Raw genomic sequence first — 15,413 nt, forward strand, 5'->3', positions numbered from 1 at the left:
ATGGCGAGGGAGGCTGGGAGGAAGCAAGGAGCTAGTAAGAGTTGTCACTGAAGGTTAAGCGGTTAAGCAACTTAGAGATATTAAAAAAATAAGGCTTTCTGAAGTAACATTCTACACTGCTTATGGAAGAGGTTGCAGTAGTGGAAAATGATCGCTGCCCTAGACATAGAGATCCTTTAAAAAGTAAACTTGCAGCTCAAAGTCAGCTTGCCACAGCTGCAAGGATATTTAGCAGCATTGTTAGGTGGCAAGGTCTAAGCAAACTACCCTTCAGTGTGTAAGTTATCCTCCTTCCTTCATGTGTTGAAAATTCAGAGTTTTTGTAGGTGGCTTTTAGAAGTTTCTTCACTGATGTGTTTAATGTTCCTCTATGAAGAGATTTCTCACACGTTCTCTTTTTCTCCATTTGGGGGAGTCTGATACTGCTCACAGAACCTCTTAAGCTAAAGGCATACTCAGAGTGAGTGTGAAGAAACTCCTATTGGAGCTAGTACTATCCTGAAGGAACATTATGGGATGAAAAGATGCCCTGTTGATTATTCCATGTGGTTACAGAGGTTTGACTACAGACAACAGACATCCTTCTATTAGATGCTAATCTAATTGTATACGTTGTATTTTTAACTTGGCTAGGATGAGTTGTTAGGCCTTGATTTATTCCTTAAAAATTCTAATTACAATAAATAAATAAAGTAGAAAAGTGTTTTAGGTGCCATAAAATACCTGAATAGATGTACCCCTATAAAAGATAGAGCAGTGTCTGTAATTGTAAAGAAGCTTTTGTATGTGCAGGTTAAATTGGAAAGTTCTCCCAAGGAAAGTTAGTGGAATTTAGCAGGTGAAGCCATGTGCTGAAGCCAAGAAAGTAAAAGATCTAAACTACAGAACATTCTTGTGGACTTCCTTGATGAGATTTGCACAAGTAAATTTGCCAAGTTAGATTCAAGAATCTTGGCCATCATACATTTCAGTTAAACAGCAATTTTAGCTTTATGTGAAGTTGAGCAGAATATGACATCCCTCAAGTACAGAATCACAGAATGATTCCATAGAGGCCTTTAAGATCATCTAGTTCCAATCCCCTGCCATAGGCAGGGACACCTTTCTCTAGACCGGGTTGCTCAAAGTCCCACGAGTACAGCATTTTCAAACATTTCATGAAACCTGACTCAGCAGCACCTTCAGAACTTCACAGAGTCTAAAATCAGTTAAATGGTTAAACAACAGAAGATCAAACCTGAAAACTGTCTTAAGATTGGAAGTGTATTGATTCTCATACCACCATGCTAAGGCAGCTCGCATATCACATTGGAGTGCACATGTGAATCATCAAATGTTGGGGGAAAAGAGGTGCCTAAAAAATTAGGTATCGGAGAGGACAATTTTAAAGTCAGGGTTAATCTTTTTTTTCCTGTTAAAAATCCTGAAATGTTATTGTAGTCTGGGGAAGTTGTATTTTCTTGACTATTTTTTTTCAGTCTAGAGATACCCATCATCCCAAAATAAACTTTTTTTCAAGGTCATTCATCAGATGTTACACTGTTGTTAGAAAACCTCAATGGCAGTGACTAACTTCATGTTTTATCTAAAGGATTGGAGAAATGGTTTTAAGATTGCTGCCTGATTTTTCATTTGCTTTGTTCCAGGGGAAAATACTATGCATGCTAAAGAACCTCTTTAAGCTGCTTGCTTTCTTTCTTTTTTTTTTTTGGTAATTATTCTTGCTATTAAAGCTGCTTGTGCTCCTTCAGTTATAGAGGCTTACATTTGCACAGGGTGTCTTTGTTGAGTCTGGCAAAAATCCCGTTCCTTTTTGAGCCACTTCTTACTTGGTCTTGTATATGAATGCATTACTGCATTTAGTAAACTGAATTATGGTAAGCAATTTGCAGTAGATTGCTGTCAGCAATGTACAGTGCCACAAAAGAAAAAGAGGGTGGGAGGGAGGGAGAGAAAGTAGTTATATAGCCTGTGGCCAAGTAGACCTGTGAAGAAATGTGAATCGTGCTGTGGTCTGATGTGCCTGGAGACTTCTGGCAGCCATCCCAACTCATGTTTTGGTTCTGGCTGGGCATTCTTCATATGTTTCCTTTCTCTTTACCACCTTTGCAGCAGGGCGAGTAAGAATGATTCCTTGTGAAGACAGTGGTCCCGCTGAGTAGATTTGTTGTCTTAAATGTACTCCTTGAGTAGAGGTGTCCAAGTCTGCTGTCACTCAGAAATGGCTCATTATATGCTGATGCAATACAGGATTCTTTCTCTAGAGCCTCAGTCAGCCTGGCTTTCTGTCCCAAGAGTGTTGTAGTCCTCAATTAAAGCTGATAAAGATAGATGAGACCTGCCCTGTGCTGACTTGCTGCAACAGCTGATGAGAATCATGGGAGTGATGCTTCACTGGATCCTGTGGGTGTGCAGGCAGCAATTGTAGTGGTCTTCCAAGATAACACGATTTCCTTGAAAGTTGTTTGTTTGTTTGTTTTTAATTTTGGTGTGTGGCCACATTTTGTTCTTGGCTTTTATTCTTTCCTCTGATCGTGCAAATACTTGGTCCTTCTTTCTTTTCTTCTCACTGCTACCTTTGTGGAAAGCCAGTATATAGGCCAGTAATTTCTCAGCAGTGGGTTGTGCTACTTGGCATGACAGTTGTTTGCAAGCTGCCTACTCACATGTGCTGCTTGCTGTTGTTCTCCTTGCTGTGTGAAGGAAGCAGAGCAGATGGGGCCCCTTGCTCTCTTGGTCTTATTTGGATGCATGTTTGGCAAACGCAAACAGATGGTGATGACTGCTCTGCAGAAAAGAGACATTAGTACCTTTTAGGCTTACTTTCATAAAGTTTTATCATTTATTAAACATAGATAAAGCTTCCAGAGAGTAACAGCAGTAGAACTGCTGGTTTAACCATCTTAAACGAAATGAAGCTGAAAAACCCAAACTCTTCACTTACAGCTGCTCTTCCGAAGCTTTCCTCTAGGTTATTTAACTGAAATATGTACAGTCATATCCAGCATTCAGTAGAGTAGAATTCTCCTAGCTATAGCTTATCATCGTTTAAAAAATAATAAAAAAGAAAGTTTGCTTGAGGATGGCTTTTTCCTTGCTGTGTTCTCACATACTCACCTTTAGTAGACTTGATGGCAGCCCTTTCCATTAAAGGCTTCTGCAGAACAGAAATCTTGAATCCAGAACTTTGGTCAAAATACTGTGAAACTGAGACAGTGAGATTTAGTCAGTATGTTCTCTTCCAACCTTCTCTTAGGTAAAGCTGTATTCTTCCACGGTAAAGTCATTATTTAAAATAAATATACTTGATGCTTGTTTATGAACTGCAATCGTTAAATATCTGTATCAAAATGAAATGGCTGGGCGGTGGGAGATGAGTGAAAAACTGACATGTGCATCTTGTGCAAACTATGATGTAGTAGTAGCTACAGTATCTAAAATATCACCTGCATTGTTCAAGGTATACTAAGTAACTGGATCCTAGTTGTCCCTGAGTTAAGTCTCAGCATAAGAAGGAGCTAGTTGTGATTGTGGTACTGTAGGTACTGGATGCTCTGATTAAAGAAGGAAGATAGATGTTTAGGCACAGAATGAGCTATGTAATCTCTTGGAGAACTGGTGGATCAGCTGCAATCTTCTGACACTTGGCCAGCAACTTTGGCAGAACTGGTTCTAAGTTTGTCTCTTTCTGCTTGTCTTGCTGATTTTTTTTTTAATTATTATTATTATTATTTTATTTTTTTATTTATTTTTTTTTTCTGAAGAATTTTGCCTTCTTCTCTTCTAATTGGTACTCCAACTCCAAGGTTCTCACATTTTGTTAAGAGTGCCCAACCTATTGTCAAAACTGACTTATTTTTCCTCTTCTCTCACACTGTGCATCAGAAGGCAAGATACGCCTGTATATTCTCATGTTGCACTTGAATGTGTGAATGTTCCTTTTCTACCATTCATACTGTGCTGAAGGAACCATTAAGAACTGAGAATGTATTACAGTAGGAAGAGGAAAATGTAAAGCTCTCTTCCCATGAAGTGCAGTGCACAAGGAGTCTTGGGATCCTGAGTGTGGTTCACTGAGCTGCACCAAGGAAGAAGTAGGATTTTCAATTATTTTAGTTTATTACTAAAATAATAATTCATGGTCAAATATTACTCGGCAGATCTTTGGTGGCTGGCAGTAAAATAATAATAGTAATGATAACTTCAGGATTTTTATGTGTATATATACATATATACGTATATATGTATATACATATATACATATAATGAATCTCCTTGACCATGGAAAAGCTGTTCAAATAATCCAGTTAAAAACAACAACAAAATTAAATTTAAAAAGTCTAATTTGATAATTTTTCTATCCAAAAGGTCATGATCATATATGTATTTTTTTATTTTTATTTTTTAATAATGAGGCAGATGTCAAAGTAACACTGGTGGTCTTGTCCCTTTCTAAGGGTTTTCTAAGACTTCCAGGCCATGTAATGCCATGCCAGACAAAATAAAATGCAAGAAATAATGGATAATTATTATGAGTTCACCAACACAACACTGCCCGTGGAAGCAGGTCAGAACAGTTTGGCAGCAAAAGCAATTCTGAAATGCAGGGAGAGTTATTTACCAAGCACTGGTACTGGCACAGCAACATATGTATAGAAAGCTGATCTCCAAATATAAGGGCATTCTTTCCTAAAGAAGGGAGATGAAATGAGCATACAGTGCCTGTGAAAACAAATAGTCTTCCTCTATATCTGACCAAATAATGCCTGGGCTTTTCAGTAGAATTTTATTGAACATTGAGTGCTACAGTTCATGTTTTTTAGGTATGTTTTGTTCACTTGGAGTGGCATAAAAAACACAGTGTGATCAGAATATTATTGGTGCTTATGTCCTACTAACTTCTAAATGCCTGTTAAGTGTTTTTTGAATGGGATTGCTAATTTGAAGTAGAGCCTTTTGCCAGAAAGATTGGAAAGTGACAGATTTAACTAATTCTTTCTTCACTGTTTTCCTTCCTTCCTTCCTTCCTTCCTTCCTTCCTTCCTTCCTTCCTTCCTTCCTTCCTTCCTTCCTTCCTTCCTTCCTTCCTTCCTTCCTTCCTTCCTTCCTTCCTTCCTTCCTTCCTTCCTTCCTTCCTTCCTTCCTTCCTTCCTTCCTTCCTTCCTTCCTTCCTTCCTTCCTTCCTTCCTTCCTTCCTTCCTTCCTTCCTTCCTTCCTTCCTTCCTTCCTTCCTTCCTTCCTTCCTTCCTTCCTTCCTTCCTTCCTTCCTTCCTTCCTTCCTTCCTTCCTTCCTTCCTTCCTTCCTTCCTTCCTTCCTTCCTTCCTTCCTTCCTTCCTTCCTTCCTCATTAACACTAAAATATTTTCTCCTCTGTTCATTTAAAACCTAGATTTCATCAAATACTTCCCAGCTGTCAGATCCTGAGCCAGTAAAGCACTGTGGGAAGTCAGCACTCTTCCAGTTGGCAGAGGTAAAATTTATACCCATTAACAGCACAATGAGAAGATGTGTGGTTTTTCCCCCCTCAGAGTATGAGTTGTATAAGGCTTGCTCTAGCATGAAACTCAGTATTTCCAGAGGCATAACTCAGTCAGTAAGTGGTCAAATAGTTAGAGAGTTAGGCAGCTGTACTGGGCCTGGGGAACCTGCATCATTTACTGGATACCATACAGAATTTATCATCTCCTTTCAGGATTATGAACCTTCTAACTCTAATAAAACTAAGCCTAGGACAACAGCAAAGACAAGACAATTGCGTTCTTTTTAATGGGGAGGTGAATATCAGGATTTAAAATGTGAAGTTTTATTTTAGAGACTGGAAGGTGTATTGCTGAATTGGGGACCCAAGAGTAAGAGGAGAAAAGTAAACGTTGAGATCATCCAGGAATCTGTATGAAGACTTGGACGTTGAAATAGTATATTGAATTATGAAATTGACAGTTGTCAGTAGAAATCAAGAATACAAAGCAAGGTCTCCCAGGATCCTAGATAATTTATAAGAGTTTTCAGTGTAACCTTGTAGAAGTCTCCTCTTTGATATGGATAAATCAAACTTCTGAGGCTTGGCCTACAAATGTTAAAATTATATGCTGCAAGTGAAAATTATATGCTGCTTTCCAAGTGAGTAAGGGAGGTTCCTACCACTCTACTCATCTACTTTTTGTTGTTGTTTTCAAAATGATTTCCTGTTCAATGAAGAAAGTGGTTCTTTGGATCTTTTCTAGCAGTATCCATGCATATGTTCTTGCTGCTGAGGCTAATCCCTCTCATGGTATTTCATGGCATGCAAGGATAGTAATGCTACTAGGAAGATTAACTTTGAGGACTTACACAAGTAGAAGAAAATTTACCTTACCCTAGAGGCAATCTCTGGCAGGAATACTGTTTGTTCATGTGGTTCTGCAACATTATCAGCAGTGCCAATGCAAGGGTCATTAACCTTAGCTATGATCAGTGGCTGCTGCAGCTCTGGGACGGCAGAAAGGCTTGTAACACCAAATTTGAGACTCTAGAAGTTTCAGAAGTGTGCTTTGTTGTGAGACAGGAGTACTGTTCTGTAGCAGGGCTATTGAATCCAGCCTGACTTTTGGAAGTCACCATTCAGAGTTACGATGTGACTATGAAGACCCAAGTGCAAGAGCCTGTCCACAAGAGTGCAGGGTTAGCGCTGCACTTTGTGGAAGAAGTAAAGCTTGAGTGTGTCAGTGTGGCTTCAGCATGTTGGACAGTTTCCATGGTCTCTGTCTCAACTATTGTGCAGATGGATTCCTACAAGGCTAATTAAATATACAAAATTAGCTTTAAAGGCTCTGATTTGAAGTGACAAAGGAATGCTAAGCGTATCTTCCTTATCTCTAGTTCCTGTAGTAGATTAGAACTGTTGATTTTATTCTTCTTTTGTTTGTTTGTTGGCTGGTTTTTGGAGATATCTATGATGCTGGATTGTAATTGGACAAATAAAATGAGATTCAGCTTAACTTTTCAGATAACGGTTTAGGACCTGGTTTGGAGTATCCCACATAAACTATGCTTACATCATCTCCAGGGCATCCTAAGTTTACAGGTTCATTTGGCAGATATTTGTGCTGTGCTGCTGTAACTCCAAACTGCAGATGCTGTGCACTGGAGGGGGCTGGACTGCTGTTTGCATGCTGCTCCTGAGCGTGGGAGCCTGTCAGCTTCAGCATTCAGCTCTGCTTCTCCTACATCTCTCTTATGTGGATTCACCAATTTTATCTTATTTTTTTCCCCACTCTGTGCCTTCATTTTCTGTATTTCACAGATGGCGATAAAATGTACAAGCGGATATAATGCTTTCCTACAGATTTCTAAGAATTTCTAAGCTCTAAAAACAGTTGGAGCAGCCATGATCAGCTCTGCTAGGCCTTGTGCGGTGCCTGAATGTGTGCTTTTCTTCAGCCTTGAGTGCAGGGGGATGGCAGTGTCCGGGTGCATGTCACTTCCAGGAGGCAAGGAGGCCTCTCCTGTACTGCAGGGTGCTTGCAGCACTAACAGTGCCTGGCTGCAAGCATCAATCAGAGACCTGAGCTGGAATTGTCAGAGTTTGGGAGGCACAGAGATAGCATTCTGAAGGTTTTTTTGCTCTTTTCTGTATGGCAGTGATGAGTGTGATTTCTGCAATGCAGGTTTTTGGGCCCAAGTTGGTATGAAGCAGTAAAAACTGAGCTGAAACTCAGTTTTCTGAAAAATCTGAAAAACAAAACAAAACAAAACAAAAACAAAAAAAACCCTTGAAAAACAGGTGAAAACAAAAACAGAGAACTCAGTTTTCTGAAAAAGAAACTGAAAAACTGATGAAAACAAATGCTTTAGTTCGTCAGTTCTTAGAATTACAGTTCTTTCTAAGGAAGCAATTATAAGAAACCTGCAAGCCTGATCAAAGACTTTGGGACATATCCTTAACAGTAAACATTTTCTTCTTCATACTAATGTTCTGAGACTGATGTTTTAGAAAGTTTAGAATATTATTTCTTTATGTCTAGCTTAAAACTGATGCAGAGCACTAAATTGCTGAATTACAATCTAATAGAAGAAAAAAGTTTATTTGACAATAATTGGATATCTGCTTGCTAAACAGCTTCTCATATGCTGAAGAGTAATCATGAAGGGTTACTAAAGGCTTGAGATCTCCTACATGGCTTTGGTTTCATTGCAAATCTGTCACAGGAATCCTGAAGGACACACCACCAGGCAGTGCCATGTCCTGACAGAGCTAGGTTTCTTAAGCTGTGACAGGAATTAGCAAGTCAACAACTAACAAAGCTTTCAGAAACATCAGCTGGATTGTGTGCTGATATAGGTTGAAGCAGTGCCCTAACAGAGTCCCTGGAGTCTGTTTACATGTGAGAAATATGTGCTTCAATTCATCCTCCAGAGAGAATACAGTCAAGAAGATCCCCAAGTCTGGAAATAGCTTTTAATGTCCATGATGTTTTCTACCGGTGCAGTGTAGTAGTGAGGTTTTATTTGTAACTGCACACGTATATATATGCTTCTTTTTGATATGCTTATATAATCTTATGAATGCATTTTGTCAAGGGGAAGGAAATAATCCTTTCAGATGATACATGATAAACATAGAATTATTCTGGTGAAATAATGCTTTTCTTTATTCTTCTCCTTTGTTTCTTTAGATATCTTCAAGTACATCCCATTCAGGTCCTGATTTAACAAAGCAGTGTGGAACATCAGCATTATTTCAACTGGCAGAGGTAGTATTAAAATACTGATGACTAATTACTACAGGTGCTGTGGGACAGAGAAGTTAATGATGTTGATTGCCCAAGTCTGCAGTACACTGCCACAGTTATAATTACACTGTAGCTTATCGAAGTATAAGTTTTCTGTACTATTGGCTGCTGCAGGGGAAGCAAAGGTAGAAAGGAAGAAAATCCATTGGTGAGAGGGTGTGTTTAATTGACTGAGTTGCATTTGTAAGATTGATCTTTGGCTTCTGGAAATCACAGACTGGGTTTATATTACAGCGCAGTGAAGCCACAGAGGTACCGTGGTGCCAGAGCCTACCTCAGCATAGTTATAGGATGCTCAGTATAATCCAACCTCTTTACGAACAGACACTGAGCTGCCAAAGCTTCAGTGTTTCTAATGGTTAGCCTAGTCTGATTTGAGCCACATCAGGAATTTCTACCCAGAAAGATACAGAAGGAATTCTGGAAACTTATTTCAGAGTTCTGTCGTTGGTGTTATATATTGGTGTGAGTGATCTCTTTACTTTGAAAAATTTGAGAAACCTACGATTGATCCGAGGAAAACCCAGTGACTTGCAGAGTACGTCCATTCTGACCATGTGGCCTGTGGGTTGAGCTACAGGATAGAGACACTACTGATGTCTGGTTCAAAGCAAGTCTCTACTGTCTTATTTCAATCCAGGTGGCTGTTCAGTTGACAGTTGTTTTGGAAACGAAATAGAACTTGGAGTTCAGCTTAGGAAGTTGTAAGATAAATGTTTAGAAGAAAGCCTGCCTTCCCAAGGACAGCTGCTTGATGCTGCGAAGTACTAGCCTCTATAGCAGCATCAGCATGGCTTACAAATGATCCAAAACTGTATGCGTCTTCCAAGTCATTGCTGAAGTAATGTGTCAGTTTGAGGACTTTGTTACAGCTCTTCTTTTGAATATCACTGTTCTTCAGACAGAATGAACTGTTTTGGTTTCCATTAACATTATCTCCAGGAGGAGATAACCATGGCAACTACTGCTTTGCAGTTCTTTGCAGGATAGGACTGTGACATTAGAATAGAGATCTGGGAGGCTTTTATAGTATCTTCCAAATTATTTTGCATGCTCAAATAAAGGAAAATGATTGCTGAGATTTGATCAACTATTTTTATTCCCTTTTGGAGGCCATTTGGAAAATGGAGGAGAGAATCGTTTGTGGAGATATTTGGAAACTGGGAGGGATATGAATTTGAGATTTCAAGTAGCTTGACCGTGGTGGTAGTGACATACTGTATTGTTCCATGGCTCTTGGGATATTCTGAAAAATCAGTCTAGCAGTGTCTTTCGAGCGTATATAAAAGGGATTTGAAGGACTGTGGAAACACAACTAAGAGTATTATTTCTTTCTGTAGGGTTTTTTTGTTGTTGTTATCTTTTAGAGCAATAGAATCCACCAGTCTTATTTCATTTGTTTCATTAGAGCTTCAGCATTTTTTCCAGTATTATTCTTCAGCATAGTTTGCTTTCATAAGTTAGGATCCTAGAGAGTTTTCCTGTGGTAGCTCTCCCATTAATACAGGTAAGTAGCATTAACAGTTGATGTTTATTTAATAGTAACTATTTTTAACTCACTTTAGATGTGCCTTGCTTCGGAAGGAGTAAAAGTGAAAGAACCTGGGAAAATAAAAGTGGAAGTATCCGAAGATGTGACAAGGGAAGTTCCAGAAATGGAAGTGGAAGAACTGGAGAAGACAACAATAAAGGACTCCTGTACAGGAAAAATGGAACTATTAGAGACATTGCAAAACTGGGATGAGACAAAAGCTGAGGAATTAGAAACTGTAAAATGCAGTGATTTTACTAGTCTTCTAAAGGATAGCAATCCTTTTGAGAGAAATGATAACACAAAGGATTACATGTGCCGTTCTCCAGAGCTTTCATTAGCTGAAATGAGTATGCTTGGTCTAGGCAAGCCAGAGAAGCTGAAGAAGAAGAAGAAGAAAAATAAGTTGGACCGGCACTCAAATGAAAAATCCACCCCTAAAAAGCCTTGTAAAAAGAGGCAGTCCTCCGAGTCGGACATTGAGAGTGTAATGTATACAATTGAAGCTGTTGCAAAGGGAGACTGGGGTGCTGAGAGACTTGAAGAAACTCCACGCAAAAAAGCCCGCCCATCCTCAAATGTGAAGGGAAGCATGTTGGATACAAAATCACCAAAGAAAAAAGTGAAATCTAAAGAGAAGAAGACATCAAAGGAGAAACTCATGGAGACCACCAAAGAATCAAAGCCTCCTGATTTCCTTAGTATTACAGCCAACAAGGAAGTACCCTGTGAGGCTTCCGATAACATTAAAGTGGAACCACTGACCCCAACAGAGGAGGTGGTGCCACAGAGCTTACCAGAACAGGTCAAAACTGAGGACAGTGACTGTGTTAAAAAAATAGAAACCTGTGGCTCCAGGAAATCAGAGAGATCTTGCAAAGGTGCTCTTTATAAAACTCTGGTGTCAGAGGGCATGCTTACGTCTCTGCGTGCTAACGTGGACAGAGGTGGGTGGTTTTGACTGCTTCATTTACGGCATGAACCACAAAAGTCTGCCTGGAGTGGGAGGAAGAGCAACAGTTTATGTTTAAGCTGGAGTTTAAGAAGTGTGTGATGGGGTTTGTGTGTCTGATTGCCTGAAATGCTGGGCTTGGGGGCTTCATGGTCCAGGGTATGTCATCTTTGAGTCCTACGGTCCATGTTCCTATTTATCTAAGCCTCTTTGGTTTTGTCTTTCATGACCTGAGATTTAGCTTTTTGACTGAAGGCTTATCCAGTTGATTCATCAGCCTGCAGATAGAAGTCTGTAGGACCTGTGTTGCATATAACCCCAAACAATTGATTTCTGCGAAAACATCTCTTGAAGCTGTAGCTATGAGGACAGTTATTCATCCTGCAAAAAGCAGATATATTGTGCTTTCCCTTCAGTTGTTAGTTTTGCTGTAGGTGGTGAGCAAGAAAACTTTGCCTTGTGGAAGGATACATTTAAGACTGAAAGCTTCCAGAAATTTTCATAAGCTATACTGAAATGTATTTTTCCAAATAGTAGATTTAGGTGGGTAATCCTTCAAAACGGAAATGGGAAAAAGAAAGTTTGTAATTTAGGTAAGTTTATTACTGTAAATCTACTCATTTCTTTGTCTTCCGTCATACCTCAGGGGATCCTGATTTTGAAGGTAGTATATATATGTAAAGGTGGGGAGGGAGGGGGGGGAAAGGAAAAAAAAAAAGTGGCCAATAAGTTGATTATCTTGTTCTGGAAGGGGGAAAAGGATTGTATTTTAACCCCTTCAAAAAAGGTCAGACATCATAGATTGCATTGATGAATGGGTGTGCAAGTTCCTACTGAGTCCACCTTAGCACACTTTTCTAAGATGAGAAACAATTTTCTGCCTTCATCCCAGGAAAAAGAAGCTCAGGAAAAGGCAACTCCTCAGATCATGAAGGATGCTGGAATGAAGAAAACTGGGCTTTTTCCCAAAGTGGGACAAGCGGGAACAAAAAACTGAAAAGGCCTAAGCCAAAGGAAGATTTTGTTTTTGGGTAAGTTGCAGTTTAACACTATTCAGAGTTTTAACAAAGTCAGCCTGGTAACTTAAGAGCGAGTCTTCCCCATAGCAGTTAGTGAATGTCTAACACTCAAACATTTTGAACTACAGAATCTGAATTAGATAGAATTCCTGAAAATTGCCAACCCTGTTTGGTTGAGTTATATTCTAGATTCCTGTTGGTTATATACCAAAGTAATTTCTCTGAGGTCTTTCCTGTTTGGCACTAATGTAAGCAAATTTGAATGACATTATTTGCTCACTTGCTTAAAAAAACCCAACAAACTACAATATTTACCTGCTCAAGAGATGAAGAGGGTTAATGATATTTTCAAAGCACTTTACAAACACTATTTGAAGTTGTGTGTAGGTGTTCAAGCAGCACAAACAGAATTAGACTAAGGAAAAAAGAGATTTCTTTGCCCACTTAAAATTGCTGACAGAAAAAACAACTAAGTACCAATCTAATATTTGCAAATAATTGTGCTAAATACACCATTTTGCCTCCGTGAAGGCAAGATATATATACAGTAATGGAATTAAGTATACCAGAAGAATAATTAATGATTTCAGATACATTGAAATTTAGTAAAGCTGCACAGAATTACTCCTCTACTATGTGAATAATAATTTCTGTAAGAGTACTAACAGACTTATTTAACTGCAGGCTGTAGCTGTTAAATCTGTTTGGCTGTTCATACTGACTTGCAAATTCATGAAGACTTGCAGTTATCTGAATTCAAAGGGCTGAAAATGAATTTAAAAAGGAGTAGATTTTCCATGCTCCATGCTTTAAACTATGATGTGTTTCTTTTGTTCCAGCCTATTTTATGCCCGTTTTATAGCCTGTTCTATAGGAAACATAGCTGCAGCTCACTCTGCAGCAAAGGTGCTAAACTGATGAAAGTCACCAAGCAGTCTCTTGTTTGGAACAAAACTGGTGGTACGCCTTGTATTTTTAGTGCAGTGCATATAAACTTTGTAATTATCCAAATCTTCAATAAAAAAATTGGGAAACTTTTAAGTCACCTTATGGCATGAAAACTGAATGCATCTCCTAGCCAAAAAAAGAAAAAAATAAATAAATAAAATTTCAAATAACGTATTCAAGGTTGTTATGAAAACTGTGTAATAATACATTTGACAAATACTGTTCTACCATAGTTATCTGGCTGGGTTTACAGATGTTGCTTCCTGATTTAGCCATGCCATTAATGAATATTGTTCAGTGAGCTCTGTAAAGGCAGAAGCAATAATCTGTGGAGCTGATATGCTGAAGAAGGTATTGGTTGTTCTTGTTCTTACCCTGCCTGATCTTCTGTCTACCCAAAGAACTGTTTTTACTTTTACCTGCTCCTCTTAAATCTTTTTCCTCCCTTCATCATCACCTTTCAGCATTAGAGCATCTGTCTCCTGGGTCCTCACCACTTGCTGCCGTTGGAATTGCTCCTTTCTCCCCTTACTTCCCTGTGTCCACATAGCTTCTTCTCCATTGGTGGCTGCCTACGTTTGCCCTGGTGATGCATGCCAGGTGTGCTTTGTCCATGTACAGCTGAGTAGAGATCAAACAAAGGATTGTTCTGTGTACCAAAGCTTTCAGAATGCAATTGGATTTACGTCCTGTTTCAAGAAAAATAGAAAGAATTAATGTTTCTTACGGCACTTTCAAGTGTATGGTCTGATGGCTATCTCTTCCAACAGTCATGCCAACATCTATTGAGTTCTAGTTTTACGTAGCAAATAGCTCTTAAGATTTAGAAGAAAACAATACTGTTCCCTTGTCATGGGCAGTTCTATTTATAATCTGCCCATCCGTGCAAATTGCCTTTTATTAAAACATTCTTGCTTCTGGTGACCCTGCCTGGTTGCAGGTTTTTATTGAGAAACAGGGTTAGCTCAAGATAGCACAGTCACTATAGCCAGAATGGCCATGCCATACCAGCCAGTTCAAGTGTTTTGTTTTCATCTGGCTGTGGCAAACGATATTGTATCTGTAGATTTCTTGTGTTGTAAATAAAGCATATTTCAGTCATTCAGGTCTGGCTGACCTAGGAGGAGTGTAGGGTTACTGAAGCTATGAGGTAATTGTATTTCGTCTTGTCTCCCAACAAATAAAATAAGAAGAAAAGAAATATAATCCCGCAGAAGAAATACAAGGCTAATTGTAATCCTGAAGCACAACATTCTAGATTTATTTCTTTATTTTCCCCAAAGATTGGATGACTTGCCATTTTTTTACATAGTGTGACACTTTTGCTCTGGTTCTAAATCGTTATTTCCATTCCAGTGTGATGTGTCTTCTTTATGTGAAATTGTCCAGATCGTCTGTTTATTGGTTTTGTCTTTTTTCATTCCCTTCAGAGCAGACAAACCTAATTCACAAATCTGTGCAGCTAAATGTCACCAGCACGACACCGATTTTTACTTTTACATTATTTGCATATATTCAAACTTAATTTGTACTCAAGTACAAATACAGAAGCTGGATTATACATACTTATCACAACGTTGGATTAATATAATATAGTTTGTTTACAGTACGCGTGCATCTTTTTCTTCTCAATGTATATAAATGTACATGTGTGTGTGTATGCACACGTATTCATAGCATATTTTTTCTCCAGAAATGCAGTTACATTTAATTTGATTGGTTTTGTTTCCCCTTTAGCTTAGCAAAGTTGGAAGAAGAATTTGAAAAGAAATTCAACAGCCTCCCTCAATACAGTCCTATTACCTTTGACAGGAAAAATTCATCTGTTCCAAGGAAAAAGAGAAAGGTTGGAAGCGGCTCATCTGAACAACCAAAATCCAACAAAGGTAAATTAGTGCGCAGTACGTTCTTAATAACAACGCTTTGACAAGTTCAGGAATTTATATCTTACCTTGCTGTTATACGTGTGGAAAGTGTGTAGTCAAAGCATTTTTATCGCACTGAAATTACTTGGTTCTCACCTGGAATAAATTTTGGGCTGTAGTCTTCTGATTTCCATGCTGAATATAACTTGATGGAGGTTGTACTCAAAATAATTTCCTCATAGTCAACAAATTTAACAAAAATTTGTTAGAAAAGTGCATTTGTCAGGTTTTCTTGGGGGAAAATAGGGAGAAAATGGCAAATCATCC

At 38.7% G+C, this 15,413-nt stretch overlaps 1 protein-coding gene across 12 annotated transcripts in view; it reads left to right on the top strand.

Annotated features, from left to right (window-relative positions):
• BBX (BBX high mobility group box domain containing) overlaps nt 1-15,413 on the top strand; it is a 122,506-nt gene that overhangs the window by 91,428 nt on the left and 15,665 nt on the right. For 9 of the 12 annotated variants that reach the window (XM_072359928.1, XM_072360561.1, XM_072359844.1 and 6 more), the window contains 5 exons: nt 5,390-5,470; nt 8,655-8,732; nt 10,337-11,249; nt 12,147-12,285; nt 14,959-15,107. In XM_072359928.1, the coding sequence (XP_072216029.1) occupies nt 5,390-5,470; nt 8,655-8,732; nt 10,337-11,249; nt 12,147-12,285; nt 14,959-15,107 (1,360 nt within the window). The remainder of the gene's footprint in view (nt 1-5,389; nt 5,471-8,654; nt 8,733-10,336; nt 11,250-12,146; nt 12,286-14,958; nt 15,108-15,413) is intronic. The other 3 variants (XM_072360410.1, XM_072360340.1, XM_072360258.1) reach the window with 2 other exon arrangements.

Source organism: Excalfactoria chinensis, chromosome 1 (assembly GCF_039878825.1).
Source record: "Excalfactoria chinensis isolate bCotChi1 chromosome 1, bCotChi1.hap2, whole genome shotgun sequence".
NCBI lineage: Eukaryota > Metazoa > Chordata > Aves > Galliformes > Phasianidae > Excalfactoria > Excalfactoria chinensis.